This window comes from Triturus cristatus, chromosome 1_1 (genome assembly GCF_964204655.1).
Source record: "Triturus cristatus chromosome 1_1, aTriCri1.1, whole genome shotgun sequence".
Lineage (NCBI taxonomy): Eukaryota > Metazoa > Chordata > Amphibia > Caudata > Salamandridae > Triturus > Triturus cristatus.
Genome location: NC_140579.1, coordinates 120,869,341 through 120,888,047, shown reverse-complemented (window position 1 = coordinate 120,888,047; position 18,707 = coordinate 120,869,341). Strand labels below are relative to the sequence as shown.

The 18,707-nt window shown below is 53.2% G+C and overlaps 1 protein-coding gene across 2 annotated transcripts in view; it reads right to left on the bottom strand.

The window, feature by feature from the left end:
* Positions 1-18,707, bottom strand: part of LOC146869730 (major histocompatibility complex class I-related protein 1-like) — a 230,165-nt gene that overhangs the window by 160,139 nt on the left and 51,319 nt on the right. For both annotated transcript variants that reach the window (XM_085613693.1, XM_085613704.1), the window contains exon 3: positions 8,279-8,551. In XM_085613693.1, coding sequence (XP_085469819.1) covers positions 8,279-8,551 — 273 coding nt within the window. The remainder of the gene's footprint in view (positions 1-8,278; positions 8,552-18,707) is intronic.

Sequence of the window (18,707 nt, the reverse complement as noted above, 5' to 3'; positions counted from 1 at the left end):
GAAGGGTCTCGTACCTAGGATCGCACACGCTGCGCTTACTCTCTTCTGATAGAGGGACACCACACAGTAGTTCTTCGTAAGACAATATACTTTATCGTTAGTTGTAAGGGATCTTTATGATCCGGAAGGCAGATATACAATTAGTGCCACAAGCGGCGGCGATCTCGTGATGGGGGTATGGGGGTAGCGGGACAGTCTTTGAGTCAGTGTCTCTGCGGAGTATCCGGCGCACAGCTCTCAATCCTCGAGCTGAGGGGATGTTGCTTCTCTCGGCAATCTCTGCCGATTCTCTTGGAGGAGGGTGCCGCGAGTCACTCAGCAGGCACAGGAGGTTCGTAGTTCGGGGAGCCGCGACGGCGTCAGCAGGGCTCAGATGGTTCAGAGTTCGGGGAGCCGCGACAGCGTCAGCGGGGCTCAGATGGTTCAGAGTTCGGGGAGCCGCGACAGCGTCAGCAGGGCTCAGATGGTTCAGAGTTCAGGGAGCCGCGACAGCGTCAGCAGGGCTCAGATGGTTCAGAGTTCGGGGAGCCGCGACAGCAGGGCTCAGATGGTTCAGAGTTCGGGGAGCCGCGACAGCGTCAGCAGGGCTCAGATGGTTCAGAGTTCGGGTAGCGTTCTTCGGTTCGGGGAGCGATCGAGCCGCGACCAGGTCAGCAGGCTCTCGTCAGTCCAGGTCTTCTCTGCCTCCCGTCCCTTCCGCACCCCTTGTTATACTCCCCCTCCTCTTTGAAGTCCGGAGTCCTCGCCGAGAGGGGTCTTGGTGCCTGGGGCGGTGTGTCGGGGCTTCCTCTCGCTCGGCCCTTTGATCCGTTCAGGTGGGTCTGGGAGGGACTCCAGACACCCAGCAGGCGAGGCGGCCGCTCACCGGTGGCCTGGTGGTCGATCGAAACCTCCATTGGGGAAGAGACCAGAGGTGTGACAGGGTCGGCGCCTCTCGGTCTGGCTTGGGGGGTTTCTCTCTCCCTCGGCCGGGCATGCGTGTTGGGGGTCTGGCCGGCCATCGGGATGTTGGGCCATGGTGGCCGGAAGTCTGTGACATCGAGGATCGGTGCGGTTGCAAGGTGGCTTGCTGGTCGGGAGGGCCCACGCCACGAGGCCGGTCTCACACGTGCCCCCCCCAGCTGAAAGGCGGGGAGAACTACCCATCCACTTGGGGGTTCTCCTCGCTGAAGCGGAAGAATCGGGACAGGCCGTCCGCGTTGGCGTGGTCCGTCCTGGGGCGATGCTCCACAGTGAAATACATCCCCTGGAGGGAGATGGACCAGCGTAGCAGCTTGGGGTTTTCCCCTCGCATCTGCATCAACCACCGCAAGGGTCGGTGATCTGTTTGAACTCGGAATTGTGTTCCGAACAGGTAGGGCCGTAGCTTTTTGAGGGCCCAGACTACTGCGAAGGTCTCCCTTTCAATTGTGCTCCACCGCTGTTCTCGGGGCAGCAACCTTCGGCTGATGAAGGCTATGGGCTGATCTATGCCTTTGTCATTGAACTGGGAGAGGACTGCCCCGATGCCGTGTTCCGAGGTGTCCGTCTGGACCACAAACTCCTGGGCGTAGTCGGGGGCTTTGAGCACCGGAGCAGTGCATATAGCGGCTTTCAAGGCGTCGAACGCTTTCTGGCATGGGGGAGCCCATTGTACTTTCTTGGGGTGTTTTTTGAAGGTTAGCTCTGTGAGGGGGCCTGCGATGCTGCCATAGTTCTTAATAAACCTCCGGTAGTAACCGGTGAGGCCCAGGAAGGCCCAGACTTCCGTTTGGGTTGTTGGGGGTTCCCAGGACAAGATGGCGTCGATCTTTGGCTGGAGGTGCTCGGTCCATTGAGAGCTGAATACCGCTATATCGTCGGGGTACGCTGCGCTGAACCCCTCTAGTCCGGACAGGACCCTGTTCACCAGCCGCTGGAAGGTGGCCGGGGCATTCTTCATTCCAAACGGCATCACCCTAAAGCGGTAGTGCCCATCCGGGGTGGAGAAGGCGGAGCGCTCCTTGGCTCCCTCGGTGAGGGCAATCAGCCAGTATCCGCAAGTTAGGTCGAAGGTGCTGAGGTAGCGAGCGGCCCCGAGGCGGTCGATGAGCTCGTCTGCGCGGGGGATAGGGTGAGCATCCGCTCGGGTGACCGCATTGAGTCCTCGGTAGTCCACACAAAACCTCAGCTCGGGGGCAACACCAGGGGCAGCCGCTTTCGGAACCAGGACTACCGGGCTGGCCCAGGGGCTGTCGGAGGGTTCAATCACCCCGAGGGCCAACATCTTCGCTACCTCGGTCTGGATGCAGGTTCGGACCCGATCAGGGACCCGGTAGGCCCGGTGTCTCACTGGCGGGCTGTCGCCAATGTTCACGTCGTGGACACACCAGTCGGTGACCCCAGGGGTTAGGGAGAAGAGGTCCGCGAACTGCCTTAGTAGCTGGCGGCAGTCGTCGGACTGTTGGACTGTGAGGGCGGTTGACACTCTCACCCCCTCCACGGAACCATCGGTCTCTTTAGCCCCCAGGGGGTCTGGAAGGGGCTCGGTGTCTTCTTCAGCCCCATCGTCGGTGGCCAGGAGTAAACTCAACTCCGCCTCACAAAGTGGGGTTTGAGGCGGTTCACGTGGAGGACCCGGAGGGGGTTCCGCGGGGACTGCACATCGACGAGATAGGTGACCTGGCTCTTCCGCTCGACCACCTTGAAGGGTCCAGTCCATTTGTCTTGGAGGGCGCAGGGTTTTACCGGGGCCATGACCCAGACTTGTTGGCCCGGCTGAAACTCGATCAGCGTAGCATTCTGGTCATACCGGCGCTTCATCTCTTCCTGGCTAGCCTCGAGGTTCGCCTCTGCGAGTTCTCGGAATTTCCGGGTCTGGTTGCGGAGCGCCAAGATGTATCGGAACACATCCGGAGGGGTCCCCCGGAGAGTCGTTTCCCAACCCTCCTTGACCAGGCTCAGGGGTCCCCGGACGGGGTGTCCGTATAGTAGTTCGAACGGGCTGAAGCCCAGAGATTTTTGTGGAACCTCTCGGTAGGCGAATAGGAGGCAAGGGAGGAGGACATCCCATCTCCGGCGTAGAGGTTCTTCGAGGCCCATGATCATTCCTTTCAGTGTCCTGTTAAATCGCTCGACTAGGCCATTCCCTTGGGGGTGGTATGGGGTGGTGAATTTGTACGATACTCTGCACTGCTGCCATAGGGACCTCATGTATTTGGAGATAAAGTTCGTGCCCCGATCACTCACGACTTCGCGAGGGAACCCCACGCGGGAGAAGATCCCCATCAAGGCCCGGCCTACCACAGGGGCCGTCACGGTGCGGAGGGGAATGGCTTCGGGGTAGCGGGTGGCATGGTCCACCAGGACGAGGATGAACCGGTGGCCCTGGGCGGTCTTGGGGTCCAGCGGTCCCACGATGTCGATGCCTACCCGCTCAAAAGGAGTACTGACGACGGGGAAGGGTTGTAGTGGAGCCTTGCGCTTCCCCCCACTCTTCCCGCTGGCCTGGCACGTGAGGCAGGACTTGCAGTGGGCCTCCACATTCGCTCGCATCTTGGGCCAATAGAAGTGGGTGACGAGTCGCTGGTAGGTCTTATCTTGGCCTAAGTGTCCGGCCAGGGGTACATCATGGGCCAGGCCCAGGAGGAGACTTCGGAAGCGCAGAGGTACCACCAGTACTCAGGCCGATCCCAATTCGGCCGACTTCTGTTCGCTGTACAGGAGGCCGTTTTCCCAGTATACCCAGTGGGTGCCGGTCCGGTCGCCTGCTGCTTGGGCCTCGGCCTGCTGTCGGGGTCCAATGAGAGATGGGCAGGTGGATTGTTTTTGGCAGAATTCTTCTCGGGAGGGGCCTCCCTCGCAGTGCCACTGGGCCATTTCTGGCAGGTCCCCGAGCTCGGTCAGGGGTTCGGGATCTGGAGGCACGGACCCCTCGTCGGGAATGGTCGCTTCTTCCGGAAGGGGGTCGTCGGGCTCGGGTAGTGCATCCTGGACCTCGGGGATGGTGGCGGTGTTCAGCGGAATGGCCTCACCTCCCTCGGAGGAGGGCAATCTGAGAGTCATCGAGCGTGTGGTGGCGCATACCCATTCGGGTAGGCCCATCATCTCGAGATGGGCTCTTCGTTCCACTTGTCCCCACGGGGAATTCTCAAGGTCGTTGCCCAGGAGGCAGTCTACGGGCTGGGAGGTTCGGACTGCCACCCTCAACTTGCTGGTGACTCCCCCCCATTCGAAGGGGACCAGGGCCATCCGGCAGAGGCTCTCGGAATTGTCTGACGATATGACTGGACAAAAGGCGTCGGGCAGGATCTGATCTTCGGAGACCAGGTGACAGTGAACCGCCGTGACACTCGCCCCCGTGTCCCGGAGGCCCTCGACGCGGTGACCGTTGACTGTCACCTGCTGTCGGTACTTCTTCGTGTTGGCGGGCAGGGACGTTCCGGGGACCATCTCTCGGTCCCCTAGGGAGACCAAGGCCATGGCGGCTGGTTCCCATTCTTCGGAGTCTTCCATCTCTTCCCCCAGGGCTACGGAGGCCATTTGTCGAGCCGGCGGGGTTGTCGTGGAGGGTCGCTGGCATAGTGTCCGGTCTGTTGGCAGCGAAAACAGGTGATTCTCACTTGGGGCCCCAACCTCCCCGGGGGCCCGGTGCTGGCCGGAGGTGGGGCTGGAAAGGGCGGAGGTTGTCCTCTGGGGGGACTGTGCTGGGATCCCCCCTGGAGTTCTCTTGGCCGGCCTTGATTCCGTCCACCCCTCTGGCGGGGGGGGTCCCTGACTGTGGCGAGCGTAGTCTCCCACGGGACCCCGGGAGGCCCGGGTGTTCACCCATCGGTCAGCCTCGACGGCCAGTTTTCGAGGGTCCGTGAGTTTGCTGTCCAGGAGGTGCTGGCGTAAAGCAATTGGCGGACAAGTGTTCCCATGCGATTAGGTCGAACAGCTCCTCAAAGGTGGTGACCTTGCTGCCCTTGATCCACCCGTCCAAGGCCCGGCTGTAAAAGTTCACGTACTCCACCCATGTGGTACCGGGTATCTTCTTGCAGTCTCTAAATCGTTGCCGGTACATTTCAGGGGTGAGCCCATATCTGGCTACTAGGGCCTCTTTCATGTGGCTGTAGGAGTTCAGCACCGTGGAGGGCAGGACCAGCAGGGTATCTCTCCCCTCGCTCAGGAACCGGCCCCACAGCCCAGCCCCCAAGTCTTTCTGCGGGACTCGGTGGGAGGTCATGGCGACTTCGTAGGCCTTGAACCATTGCTGGATGTCGTCGTTCTTATAGTATTCCTTCACCACATCCTTGGGGATGTGGACCTTTGGTTCCACGACGGAGGAGAGGGGTTGAGTTCCCGAGGGTCTGGCCTCCGCATTCTTAGCCTTGAGCTCGATCTCTTTCAGGCTGCGTTCGTGCTCCAGTTGGAGTTTACTTTCTTCATGCTCTCTATGTCGTTTCTTTTCCTCGAGTTCTCCTTGTAGGCGTAACTGTTCTACCGCCAGTTTCTTTTCGGCCAGTTTTAGCTCTCCCTCGATTTTTAATTTTGCTAGCTCTAGTTCGTGGTTGCGACCCCTTTCTCGGTCCGCTAGCTCCTTTGGGTATAGGCCCCCTTCAGGGGCGCCGTTCCTCCCCGGGGTGCTTCGTGGTTCGTTTGGCGGCTCTCCTTCTGTTTGTGTCCGGGGAGCTCCTGCCAACACCCAGGTTTTTAATGCTCCCTGGAAGTCCTCTTTCGTGCTTAATCCGGTGGTAGCGATTCCAAGGTCTTTGCAAAATTGTTTCAGTTCTCGGTGCGGCACCTAGGGAGTTTTCTCCTTCCATTTCTTCTTGGTAGTGCATCAGCCGTTTACTGCACGATCTCTAGGTGTTGGCTCGGATCCCGTCGTCTGCCACCAAATGTTGGAAGGCGTTCACCGGGGAGGCTGCGGAATGCGTTCCTGACCACCCGGGGACCCACCTTTCCCAGAGTTAGGCCGAGCAAGAGCGGGGAGGCCCTTCCTGGAAGGGTCTCGTACCTAGGATCGCACACGCTGCGCTTACTCTCTTCTGATAGAGGGACACCACGCAGTAGTTCTTCGTAAGACAATATACTTTATCGTTAGTTGTAAGGGATCTTTATGATCCGGAAGGCAGATATACAATTAGTGCCACAAGCGGCGGCGATCTCGTGATGGGGGTATGGGGGTAGCGGGACAGTCTTTGAGTCAGTGTCTCTGCGGAGTATCCGGCGCACAGCTCTCAATCCTCGAGCTGAGGGGATGTTGCTTCTCTCGGCAATCTCTGCCGATTCTCTTGGAGGAGGGTGCCGCGAGTCACTCAGCAGGCACAGGAGGTTCGTAGTTCGGGGAGCCGCGACGGCGTCAGCAGGGCTCAGATGGTTCAGAGTTCGGTGAGCCGCGACAGCGTCAGCAGGGCTCAGATGGTTCAGAGTTTGGGGAGCCGCAACAGCATCAGCAGGGGTCAGATGGTTCAGAGTTCGGGTAGCGTTCTTCGGTTCGGGGAGCGATCGAGCCGCGACCAGGTCAGCAGGCTCTCGTCAGTCCAGTTCTTCTCTGCCTCCCGTACCTTCCGCACCCCTTGTTATACTCCCCCTCCTCTCTGAAGTCCGGAGTCCTCGCCGAGAGGGGTCTTGGAGCCTGGGGCGGTGTGTCGGGGCTTCCTGTCGCTCGGCCCTTTGATCTGTTCAGGTGGGTCCGGGAGGGACTCCAGGCACCCAGCAGGTGAGGCGGCCGCTCACCAGGGGCCTGGTGGTCGATCGAAACCTCCCTTGGGGAAGAGACCAGAGGTGTGACAGGGTCGGCGCCTCTCGGTCTGGCTTGGGGAGTTTCTCTCTCCCTCGGCCGGGCATGCGTGTTGGGGGTCTGGCCGGCCATCGGGATGTTGGGCCATGGTGGCCGGAAGTCTGTGACATCGAGGATCGGTGCGGTTGCAGGGTGGCTTGCTGGTGGGAGGGCCCACGCCACGAGGCCGGTCTCACAGCACTATAACGTAAAGAGGAGTCACCTTACCTTATGACTGGAAACACTTCTTCGACAAAAACAACTTGCAAACATCTGGACCCAACACTAGATGGCAGGAGTATGCAAATCATGTGTATCCATAGCACACGTGCCTCGAACATGTATTTACTGTTTTCTCTGAAAAGTACTGTACTGTTTCCACGATCCCTGAGGGGTCAGGGTTGTCATGTTCAGTGGTTGCCAGAAACTGTTTACTCCATTGTAGAATACAGGGGGTGATAGTGGCATTGTAAAGCTAGCTGGTCTGACGGCTGACTTATCCTGTGGGGGTGTCCGGAATCAGTCTTGCACCAAGCCCTTAGTTTATGTTATCCAACAAACGTGTAGATCCTATGTATTTTTAGGAACTACATGAGACTGTGAGCATTGCATGCGTGAATGTGTGCGCCTCTACCAGTGACCCTCTGTGCCTGCCAGTAGGCCTTCATGTGCCTCTGGTACTGCGCGGACTGTTCAGCACTGTACTCTGTGCGCATTGCGCAGGTGCATGTGTGCATCTCAACCCGTGTCCCTCAGTGCCTGCCCGTAGGCCTTCGTCTGTCTCTGGCACTGCGCCTATTCCGCACTGTACTCTGTGAGCATTGCGCGTGTGCATGTGTGCGCCTCTACCAGTGACCCTCTGACCCTGCCTGTAGGCCTCCGTGTGTCTCTGGTGCTGCGCCTGTTCAGCACTGTACTCTGTGAGCATTGCGCATGTGCATGTGTGCGCCTCTACCAGTACACCCTCTGACCCTGCCTGTAGGCCTCCGTGTGTCTCTGGTGCTGCGCCTGTTCAGCACTGTACTCTGTGAGCATTGCGCGTATGCATGTGTACGCCTCTACCAGTGACCCTCTGACCCTGCCTGCAGGCCACCGTGTGTCTCTGGTGCTGAGCCTTTTCAGTACTCTACCCTGTGAGCGGTGCGTGCGTGCATGTGTGCGCCTCTACCAGTGACCCTCTGACCCTGCCTGTAAGCCACCGTGTGTCTCTGGTGCTGCGCCTGTTCAGTACTCTACCCTGTGAGCGGTGCGTGCGTGCATGTGTGCGCCTCTACCAGTGACCCTCTGACCCTGCCTGTAGGCCACCGTGTGTCTCTGGTGCTGAGCCTGTTCAGTACTCTACCCTGTGAGCGGTGCGCGCGTGCATGTGTGCGCCTCTACCAGTGACCCTCTGACCCTGCCTGTAGGCCACCGTGTGTCTCTGGTGCTGAGCCTGTTCAGTACTCTACCCTGTAAGCGGTGCGCGCGTGCATGTGTGCGCCTCTGCCCATGACTCTCTGTGCCTGCCTGTAGGCCTCCGTGTGTCCCTGGTGCTGCGCCTGCTCAGTACTGTACCTCTCTGCAGGTGCTCCGCCCCATCCTTCAGGTAACGCTGCAGGTCTGAGAGGCAGTTGTGCTCCAGGTAATCCTTCACCTGCTGGATCTGTAGTTCCTTGTGCATCCATCGATCCAGGATGACTGTGGCTGGGCGGATGTCTGCCTTGTAGACCACGGTATCTCCATAGAGGCTGAGAAGACTGACCCCATCGTAGGCATCCTGATAAAACCATGTACTGCTGCCGTCCTCTCCCAGTTCACATCCATAAATCTTCTGAAGAGTGTGGAGCCCTAAGGATGGAAACATGGCCAGACTGAGAAGTAGCAACGGTAGGCACGGAGCATCCAAGGCATGTGCAATCGAAGCCACAAGGGCAGCTCCAGAAAGGACAGAAAGGCACTACTCCAGCAAGCCACCCATGAAGAAATCACAAAACAATGCAACATCCCTCAAGTCGAGTTTCACTTCAACCACCTCCACCACCTCACACAACATTCAAATGAGAAGAGGAGGATCGGGGGGGGGGGTTAAACGAGTGAACAAAACAGACATCATAGACTGAGTCAAAAGGGTGTGATCCATCACCCACAGAACAGAGTCAGCAGGGCCAAAAGGGATGTATGACGTTACAACGCATGCTGTTACAACGCATGTTGCTATAACGAAAGTTTTACAACATGAGTGCATTGACAACGCAGGACTTTACAACGCAAGTCTTTACATCGACTTGCACTAGATGGCGTGCTAACATTAAAAAAGTGTAATTTACTATTCCAACTCCAGTCCACGTAACAGTAGGGAAGGCGTTGGGATAGTAAACTACACTATTTTTAATGTTAGCACTCCATCTAGTGCAAGTCGATGTAAAGACTTGCGTTATAATGTCCTGCGTTGTCAATGCACTCGCGTTTTAACAGTTTCGTTGTAATGGTAGTCCGTTGTAAAAGTTGCGTTGTAAAGGTTGTTCCCCGGCCAAAAGGCAACCAGAAACACAACACCTGGAACACCTCACCACACCCAAGAAAACAGGCCACACACAAGTGCAAACACATCCATGGATGCAAAAAACATTATGTACACCTCCATAAACACAGCAGAAAACACCTAACTGGAAGCTAGAAGAACCACAAACACCAACATAAGAACAGACCCCACAAGGGAGTGTCAAGGGAACATCTCTCATCCAGAAATAGGCGAAATAATAGTAAAACTGGTGTTCTAAAATACTGAAGAAAGAATTTGATGTATAAATTATCTCGCCCACAACCTCTAGCAAGAGCAAAGGTCGAGTAATGCAAATGAGTGTGTGTGGAAGCCAAAAACAAAAGGTGCCACCTATGTATATAATTGAAATGGCCTCAGCTCAAAATTATGTGCCATATTCACTCCCACCAGATTAGTCGCAAAGACTAAAAAGCAGTTTTCCTAACCCCCCAAGATGGTTTCCCTTCACTCCCTGCACCACACTATAAAAGGAGACCACATCCACCTTTGTTTCTGTTTTAAATCTTCTAATTCCATTCACCGTGAAACACGTTTGTAAGCAGATGAGTTACTGATTTTATGCAAGAGAGTCCACCCTAGCTGCCCGATGCATTCAGCCACATGAAGGAGGGTCCAACGCAGCTGCCCGATGCATTAAGCCACTTGAAGGAGGGTCCACCACAGCTGTCCGATGCACTCAGCCACATGAAGGAGGGTCCACCGTAGCTGCCTGATGCATTCAGCCACATGAAGGAGGGTCCACCCTAGCTGCCCGATGCATTCAGCCACATGAAGGAGGGTCCACGCTAGCTGCCCGATGCATTCAGCCACATGAAGGAGAGTCCACTCTAGCTGCCCGATGCATTCAGCCACATGAAGGAGGGTCCACCGTAGCTGCCCGATGCATTCAGCCACATGAAGGAGGGTCCACCGTAGCTGCCCGATGCGTTCAGCCACATGAAGGAGGGTCCAATGCAGCTGCCCGATGCATTCAGCCACATGAAGGTGGGTCCACCACAGCTGCACGATGCATTCAGCCACATGAAGGAGGGTCCACCGTAGTTGCCCGATGCGTTCAGCCACATGGAAGGAGGGTCCACCCTAGCTGCCCGATGCGGTCAGCCACATGAAGGCGGGTCCACCATAGCTGCCTGATGCGTTCAGCCACATGAAGGAGTGTCCAATGCAGCTGCCCGATGCATTCAGCCACATGAAGGAGGGTCCACCACAGCTGCCCGATGCATTCAGCCACATAAAGGAGGGTCCACCACAGCTGCCCGATGCGTTCAGCCACATGAAGGAGGGTCCACCGTAGCTGCCCGATGCGTTCAGCCACATGAAGGAGGGTCCACCCTAGCTGCCCGATGCATTCAGCCACATGAAGGAGGGTCCACCCTAGCTGCCTGATGCATTCAGCCACATGAAGGAGGGTCCACCGTAGCTGCCCGATGCATTCAGCCACATGAAGGAGGGTCCACCGTAGCTGCCGATGCATTCAGCCACATGAAGGAGGGTCCACCGTAGCTGTCCGATGCATTCAGCCACATGAAGGAGGGTCCACCGTAACTGCCCGATGCATTCAGCCACATAAAGGAGGGTCCACCATAGCTGCCCGATGCATTCAGCCACATGAAGGAGGGTCCATCTTAGCAGCCCGATTCATTCAGCCACATGAAGGAGGGTCCAACCTAGCTGCCCTATGCATTCAGCCACATGAAGGAGGGTCCACCCTAGCTGCCTGATGCATTCAGCCACATGAAGGAGGGTCCACTGTAGCTGCCCGATGCATTCAGCCACATGGAGGGTCCACCGTAGCTGCCCGATGCATTCTGCCACATGAAGGGGGGCCTACCGTGGCTGCCCGATGCATTCAGCCACATGAAGGAGGGTTCACCGTAGCTGCCCGATGCATTCAGCCACATGAAGGAGGGTCCACCGTAGCTACCCGATGCGTTCAGCCACATGAAGGAGGGTCCACCGTAGCTGCCCGCTGCATTCAGCCACATGAAGGAGGATCTACCGTAGCTGCCCGATGCATTCAGCCACATGAAGGAGGGTCCACCGCAGCTACCCGATGCATTCAGCCACATGAAGTAGGGTCTACCGCAGCTGCCCGATGCATTCAGCCACATGAAGGAGGGTCCACCGTAGCTGCCCGATGCATTCAGCCACATGAAGGAGGGTCCACCGTAGCTGCCCGATGCATTCAGCCACATGAAGGAGGGTCTACCATGCTGCCCGATGCATTCAGCCACATGAAGGAGGGTCTACCATAGCTGCCCGATGCAGTCAGCCACATGAAGGAGGGTCCACCACAGCTACCTGATGCATTCAGCCACATGAAGGAGGGCCCACCGTAGCTTTCCGCTGCAGTCAGCCACATGGAGGGTCTACCATAGCTGCCCGCTGCATTCAGCCACATGGAGGGTCCACTATAGCTGCCCGATGCATTCAGCCACATGAAGTAGGGTCCACCACAGCTACCCGCTGCATTCAGCCACATGAAGGAGGGTCCACCATTGTTGCCCGATGCATTCAGCCACATGAAGGAGGGTCCACCATAGCTGGCCGATGCATTCAGCCACATGAAGGTGGGTCCACCATAGCTCCCCGATGCATTCAGCCACATGAAGGAGGGTCCACCATAGCTGGCCGATGCATTCACCCACATGAAGGAGGATCCTGCTAACGCATCCCCAGTGGTGGAGCAGGTCAGTGCGTGAGAGCTCTTGCTCCAGTGAAGCCAGCAGGAAGCACGTTACATCACAACGACGTCTCCGGGGTTCCCAAAACGATTGGCTAACCATTGCTTAGCATTTAGAGACGTGTTCCTCCCAGCACGAGGCGCACGCATTAGCACTTTGGTGCAAGTCAGCTCGACACGGAGGGGCTCGTCGTTGGCTTAGACATGATCATTGGCTGTGGTGCTGCTAGGAATCAGGAGGGTTGAGTACAAACCTCACTCTTTAGGTTGCAGAAAACCAGGCTGCTGAAGACATCTTGGGGACTTTCAATACAAAGGCATTTGTAGAGCACGTGGCTACTCCAGTGAAGCTGACGAAGATGTGTAGACACCGGTTGCCGCATTGGAATCTTGAGGATCAGGCGAGCGGTAGCATTCTGAATAATCTGCCGTTATTGCAGTAGATAATCCAGCAAATCCAGATAGAGACTGTTGCTGTAGTCCAATTAAGTGGTGACAAGAGCATGGACAACAGTCTTGTGGGAAGCCACAGGCACCAAGTGGAGCATCCTGCTGAAAGATTTCAGAGTGGCAAAGCAGCTAGCCGAGACAGCTTTGACACCCAAACTCCTGACGCAGGCTGAAGGAGTAGGGAAGGACCCTAACTCGGATGGCCACCAGCTCAGAGGGTCAGGGATCATGTCTGTACCAAAAAAGAGAATTTCCATTTTATCTGAATTTCGTTTGAGACAACGTTTGCCCGTCCAGTCGCATACGGTTCCATTTTGAACAGAAAGTATCAGCTGCGTATCACCGCGTAAGAGATTATCTTCAAACCCTTCTCTTCAACCAGCTTGGCCAGAGGCTCAAGGTAGACAATGAAAAGCATAGGGCTCAACGCCGAGCCCTGCGGGACCCCGTACTTAAGTGGTCTAGGGTTTAAGAGAAAGGGAGTGAGAAATACCCTGAAACCTCTCCTCCAAATATGATTTGATCCAAGCCACCTTCAGAAAGTTGACCTAGGAATGCACTCTGCCTGTTGCTTACCACAGGATTTGTGGTTTTTAAATCACACTTTCTGGATTTCTACCTAGTGGCTTTTTATTTGCTGGATTTATTTGCTTTAGGCTCTCCAGGCTCAGTTCATCCCTCCCATTGCTAAAACAGTGTTTACTGTATTCTTTCATGATCTCGCTTTCTTTAAAAGCAATTTAAATCTTGTTCTTATCATGTCACATTTGCTGTGCATTCAAAGACCAAGCTCAAACGCCAGTGACTATCTTCTGAGGGCGCTTGTTTACTTTTCTTTCTCTGACTTCAAAGTGAGAGGATTTATGTGACAATCTTGCTGGATACTGAGGGTAGGAAGGAGTTTTTTCTAGCACACAACAACATTCAAATGAACTGTGTAAGTATTTCAGAATATATCAGAATTAGGAACACAAATGAAGCAAATTTTTTGTTATTTCTGAAGTCTGTTGGAAACAAATACTTTAATATAATCAAAACAAATCATTACACTGATGTGATATAATTTCCACACATTTTTATCTGGGTACTGTATAGGTTTATTAGTAAAACTGTATGTCTGGGCAAATGTAATGGTTATTTCATTTTAAAACGTAAGTCTGTAATGGCAGTATGCTACCACACCATGCATACTCCACTTTACTCTGCACCACCCCATTTTACATCACAGCACTGCACTCTGTGCCACTGCACTCTACACCACTGCACTTTACTCTGCACTACTCCACTTTACACTACTGCACAACACTCCACCCTGCACCACTCCACTCTATGCCACTGTACTGGACACCACTTCACACTACACCTCTCTACTCTAGCCTGTATCACTCTATTCTATGCCAATGCACTCTTTGCCACTGTACTCTACACCACTTCAGTCTAGGGCACACCAATCTACTCTGGTCAACTTCACTCTACGGCACTCTGCACCACTCCACTCTACGCCACTGTACTCTATGCCAATACAATCTCCGCCAATACACTTTACTCTGTAACATTCAACTCTGTGCCCCTGCACAAATCAACTAAACGCCACTCCTATCTACTCTCCACCACTTGACTCTCTGCCACTATACGCAACTGCACTCTACTCTGCACGACTCCACTCTGTGCCACTTCACTCTACTCTACTCTGAAACAATCTACTCTACACCATTGCACTCTACTCCACTCTGCGCAACTCCACCCTATGTCATTGCACTCTACGCCACTATACTCTTAACCACTGCACTCTACACAACTGCACTATACTCTGCATCCACTCTATTCACTGCACTCTCCACCACTTTACTCCATGCCACTCTACACAACTGCACCCTATCCTGCACCACTTCATGCCACTTCACTCTACTCTGAAACTATCTACTCTACACAATTGCACTCTACACCACTCTACTTCACTCTGTGCCATAGCACTCCACGCCACTCAACTCTTAACCATTGCACTCTGAGCCACTGCACTCTACACGACTGCACTCTAAGTCACTGCACTCTACTCTGCCTCACTGTACTCTACACCACTGCTCTCTGCGCCACTGTACTCCACTCTACACCATTTCACTCTGACACTCTACTCTGCAACACTGCATTCTCTGACACTGAACTCTAAGCCACTCTACTCCGCACTACGCTGGATGTTAAGGACTGCACCTTTCACACAAAACTCTCTTATGCTCCTCTCACTGAATTCTTACCCACCTTCCCTGATCTAGTAGCCAAAACACCTAAGAGTTCTAAATTGGGCTCTCCACTAGACCCGTGTGTGGTATCGTGCCACCCTGGCACACTCAAGCTAGCACCTGAGGTGAGAGTGACTAATCTCTCTTTCCTCTTCAACTCCATGTTCTCCACTGGGGTTTGTCCATCCATATGGAAAAAAGACTTTATTCTCCCTTTAATAAAGAAACCTAGCCTGAATTCAGCAAACCCCAACAATTATTGCCCCATTTACCACCTTCCTCTCCTGGCAAAAGTCGTGGAGAAAAGAATGAATATGCAGCTTGCCCAGTTCATCCATGATAACCATCTTCTGGACCCGACTCAGTTTGGGTTCAGACCCGGGCACAGCACAAAAACTGCCCTAATCAAGGCCACCAGGGAGATAAGAGCTGCATTAGATAAAGGGGGTTCCGCAGCTCATATCCTCCTCGACCTGCCCGCAGCCTTTGGCATGGTGGACCATAAGACCTTGATCAATCACTTGGCTGAACTAGGAGTTAAAGACAAGGCTTTGCCTCTCCTGACCACCTTTCTTTCCAATAGACAACAATCAGTGGCCTTGGGTCGATATGAAGCCTCTCCTTTTCCACTCCCTAGTGGGGTCCCTCAGGAATCCTCGCTTATTCCAACACTTTTAAACATTTATCTTTTGGAACTGGCTACCCTAATCACGAGCTTTAACTTCTCACTTACCTCCTACGCTGAAGAAACTCAATTAATAGTGTCAGCCATCAATAATGATCCCATAGTCTCCACCCGCTTCCAAACTTGTATGCAGGAAATTAGTTCATGGATGAACAGTCACTGCCTGAAGCTCAACTCAGGGAAAATGGTGGTGGTGACCTTTGGCACCTTTTCCCCAGCCTGGTCTCCCTCCCGGTGGCCAGTTGAGCTAGCTCCCACTCCAACCCCAGTGGCCAAAGCCAAGAATTTGGGTGTACAAATTGGTAACAAGCTTAAGTTTGGCTCTCAGGTGATGGCTGTAGTCTCCTCATCCTTCAACCCCCCCAGGATGGCCAATAAAACCCTCCTCTACATTCCAGCTAATTAAAAAAAAACAGTCGTCACCACCTTAGTTCTATCCAAATTAGACTATTCTAATGGCCTCTACATGAAGAACATGCTAACAGACTGCAGATGGTGCAAAACGCTGCGGCCAGAATGCTAGTGGGAATTTCTAAATTGAAATCAGTCTCCATTGGAATCCAGAAACTACACTGGCTTCCAGTGAGTAGTCATATACAATTCAAAGCCCTCAGCACTGCCCATAAGGCACTGCACAATACAGGCCCTGAGTTTCTGAGGCATATCTTCCAGTGGTATACACCCAGCAGACTACTGCACTCCTTCAGAGCCCCAGATTCAGGAAGTCGAACTGGGGCGGAAGACGTTTTGTCACTGGAACTACTAAACTTTGATACAGCCTCTCCCCTCACATCATGGCATGCCTACCCTGCTCTCCTTCAGAAACTAGCTTAAAACCTGGCTCTTTATAAATTAAGTGCAAACTTTTCATGATCTAGTGCAGTCAGCTCCAAGACACCCCATGTACACTTGCGGTCTACAAATTTATGAACATTTCATAACACTACTTCACTCTACGCTACTCCAATCTATGCCACTGCGCTCTATGACACTATACTCTTCTCTACACCATTGTGTGGTACTTTACTCTGCACCACACTACACCACTGCATTCAATGGTATTCAACTCTGCGCCACTGACCTCTGCATCACTCAACTCTACACCATTGCACTCTACTCCACTGCACCGTACACCACTCCACTCTTCTATGCACCACTCTAATCTATGCCACTGCATTCTACGCCGCTGCATTGTATGCCACTGAATTCAATGCCACTGCACTCTACGACTCCATACTCTGCAACATTCTACATCAGTCCACTCTACTCTACACCAATCCACTGTATACCACTCGACGCAACTCTACACTATGCCACTTCAATGCATGACACTCTCTGCCACTCCACTCTACAATAATGTAGAAATCAATGATGTCTCGTAGACAGCTCTTGTAGTAAGTTGTTTATTCATGAAGTTACAACTTAGTAAGTTCCATTACATGTCTCAATGTATGCCCCACCAGGAGCAGCCTCCTGGCTGCTCAGCCCATCTTCTCCAACTGCTCTCCCTTCAAGTACAAACATCCATAACATTCCAAATGACATCAGATAGCTAGAGCATCAGGCAGAGAACCAGAGCAAGAGAGATGCATTACATAAGAAGCAGATTACTACAAATACTCTGCTCCATTCCACTTTACGACACTCCTCACCACTCGCCACTAACTTTTAGCCATGTTGAACAGCAGCAACACTGGTGTACAACATGGCTAAAACACACTGGCATAGCCAATAGCTCTTGCATAGGCGAGATCTAATGGCTTTGCCAATGCTTGTTAGAAGAGTGTTTTCTATTTGTTCTGGGCCTACCAACACACTTGATTGGGACAGGATCTTAAATTTTTCCTTAACAGTGCATACTATTGGCTATTGTGTTGCTCGGTAACAGGGCTCCTGGGCAATTGAAGTGTGTTTACACTGCCCATTGCCAGAATCGAAGAGGAGTGTGTGAGCAGAGGCACGGTAAGGGGGAGGATCCTGCTTGGTTAGTCGCCCACAACGTCTGACTAGCAGCTTATGATTTGGGAGGGGCTCGCAGCATCCTTTAAAGACAGGGAGTCTTGTCTTCCCCTAGAAAGCCTTCCATTGATCCTAGACCCTGACGAAGAAGACATCAAAGGAAGATTCATCCAGGGGACTGAACTTAAAGAATCATATTAGGCTTAATGTGGCTTTCCTGGATCCACAATTCCTAGATAAGTGTGAGGCTTTTTTGCAATTATTATAAAAAAAGAGCTTGAGTCACTTTCTCTCCATAATTTGGTTAACAAAGTGATGGGGACCGAATGGAAAGAGGTGGACGAACCTAATGTCCCTCACTTTTTATCCAAGAGTTGCTCATTGCAGGAGCTTTTAGATGTATATCCTTCAATAGTCAAGGCAGATTCTCTAATGGCAAGGCTGTCGCCTCAGGGAACCATCATTTTGGTATATTCTTCCCCTTCAGACCCGCCGAAAAGAGAATAGACTTGGCCGTGAAGAGATTGTTTGCTGCCTCCAATTCCGCTATTCGTCCGGCAGCAGATGCAACTTACATGATACAATCTCTTCTTAAGGTGCTTTGAGGTCTGTTGGAGCTGTTAGATCCAGGGGGAGATGTGACTCCAGTCTTGGTGATCATGGAACAACAAGCAATGTTCCTTTGTGATATTCGCTAAGATTCCTTCTCAGCAGCATCTTCACTGGCAGGGTCGTCAAAAGCTGTTCAGCCCCAGCGAAGGATAAGATCATTGAAGACGTACAATATGTAAGAGAATTTATTAATGAAGATTCCCTTTACAGGGCCGAAGCAGTTCGACGAGCAGCTGGGCAATACAATAAAGAAATGTGCAGAGGATAAAAAGTTGCTCACACGGGTTAAACAAGTTGCCTGGGAAGATATCGATTAACCCATTTGCGTTTGGACCAGCTTTCCAATCCAAGGAAGTTAGTCAGGGCTTTCAAGGTGGACATGGCTGGAGGCTCCGTACCGCTGACAAATCCTGGATGGAGCAACCAGCAGTTCAAGTCAAAAGCAGCCGTCATATAGTTCCTGACTATGCTGAAAGGACTGGAGTGTTTCCTGTCGGAGGGAGGCTGTAATATTTCCTGCACGTTTGGGGAGATAAAATTCAGGACAGATGGGTTCTACAAGTAATCTGAGAAGGGTATTGGATGGAATTCCTTTCTTTACTTCCAGGAATCTTCTGCACAACTCCTCTGTAGACAACCCTATAAAGAGAGAAGCTTTGCGAAGAGGGATGCAAAAGTTGTTGGACCAAAAAGCAATTGTTCCAGGTATTCCAACCAAAGAGGCAAAGGGACATACTCACAATTGTTACTGGTAAAGAAGCCGACTGGGGGTTTCAGATCAGTTCTGGATCTAAAGTTTGTGAACTTGTTTGTGC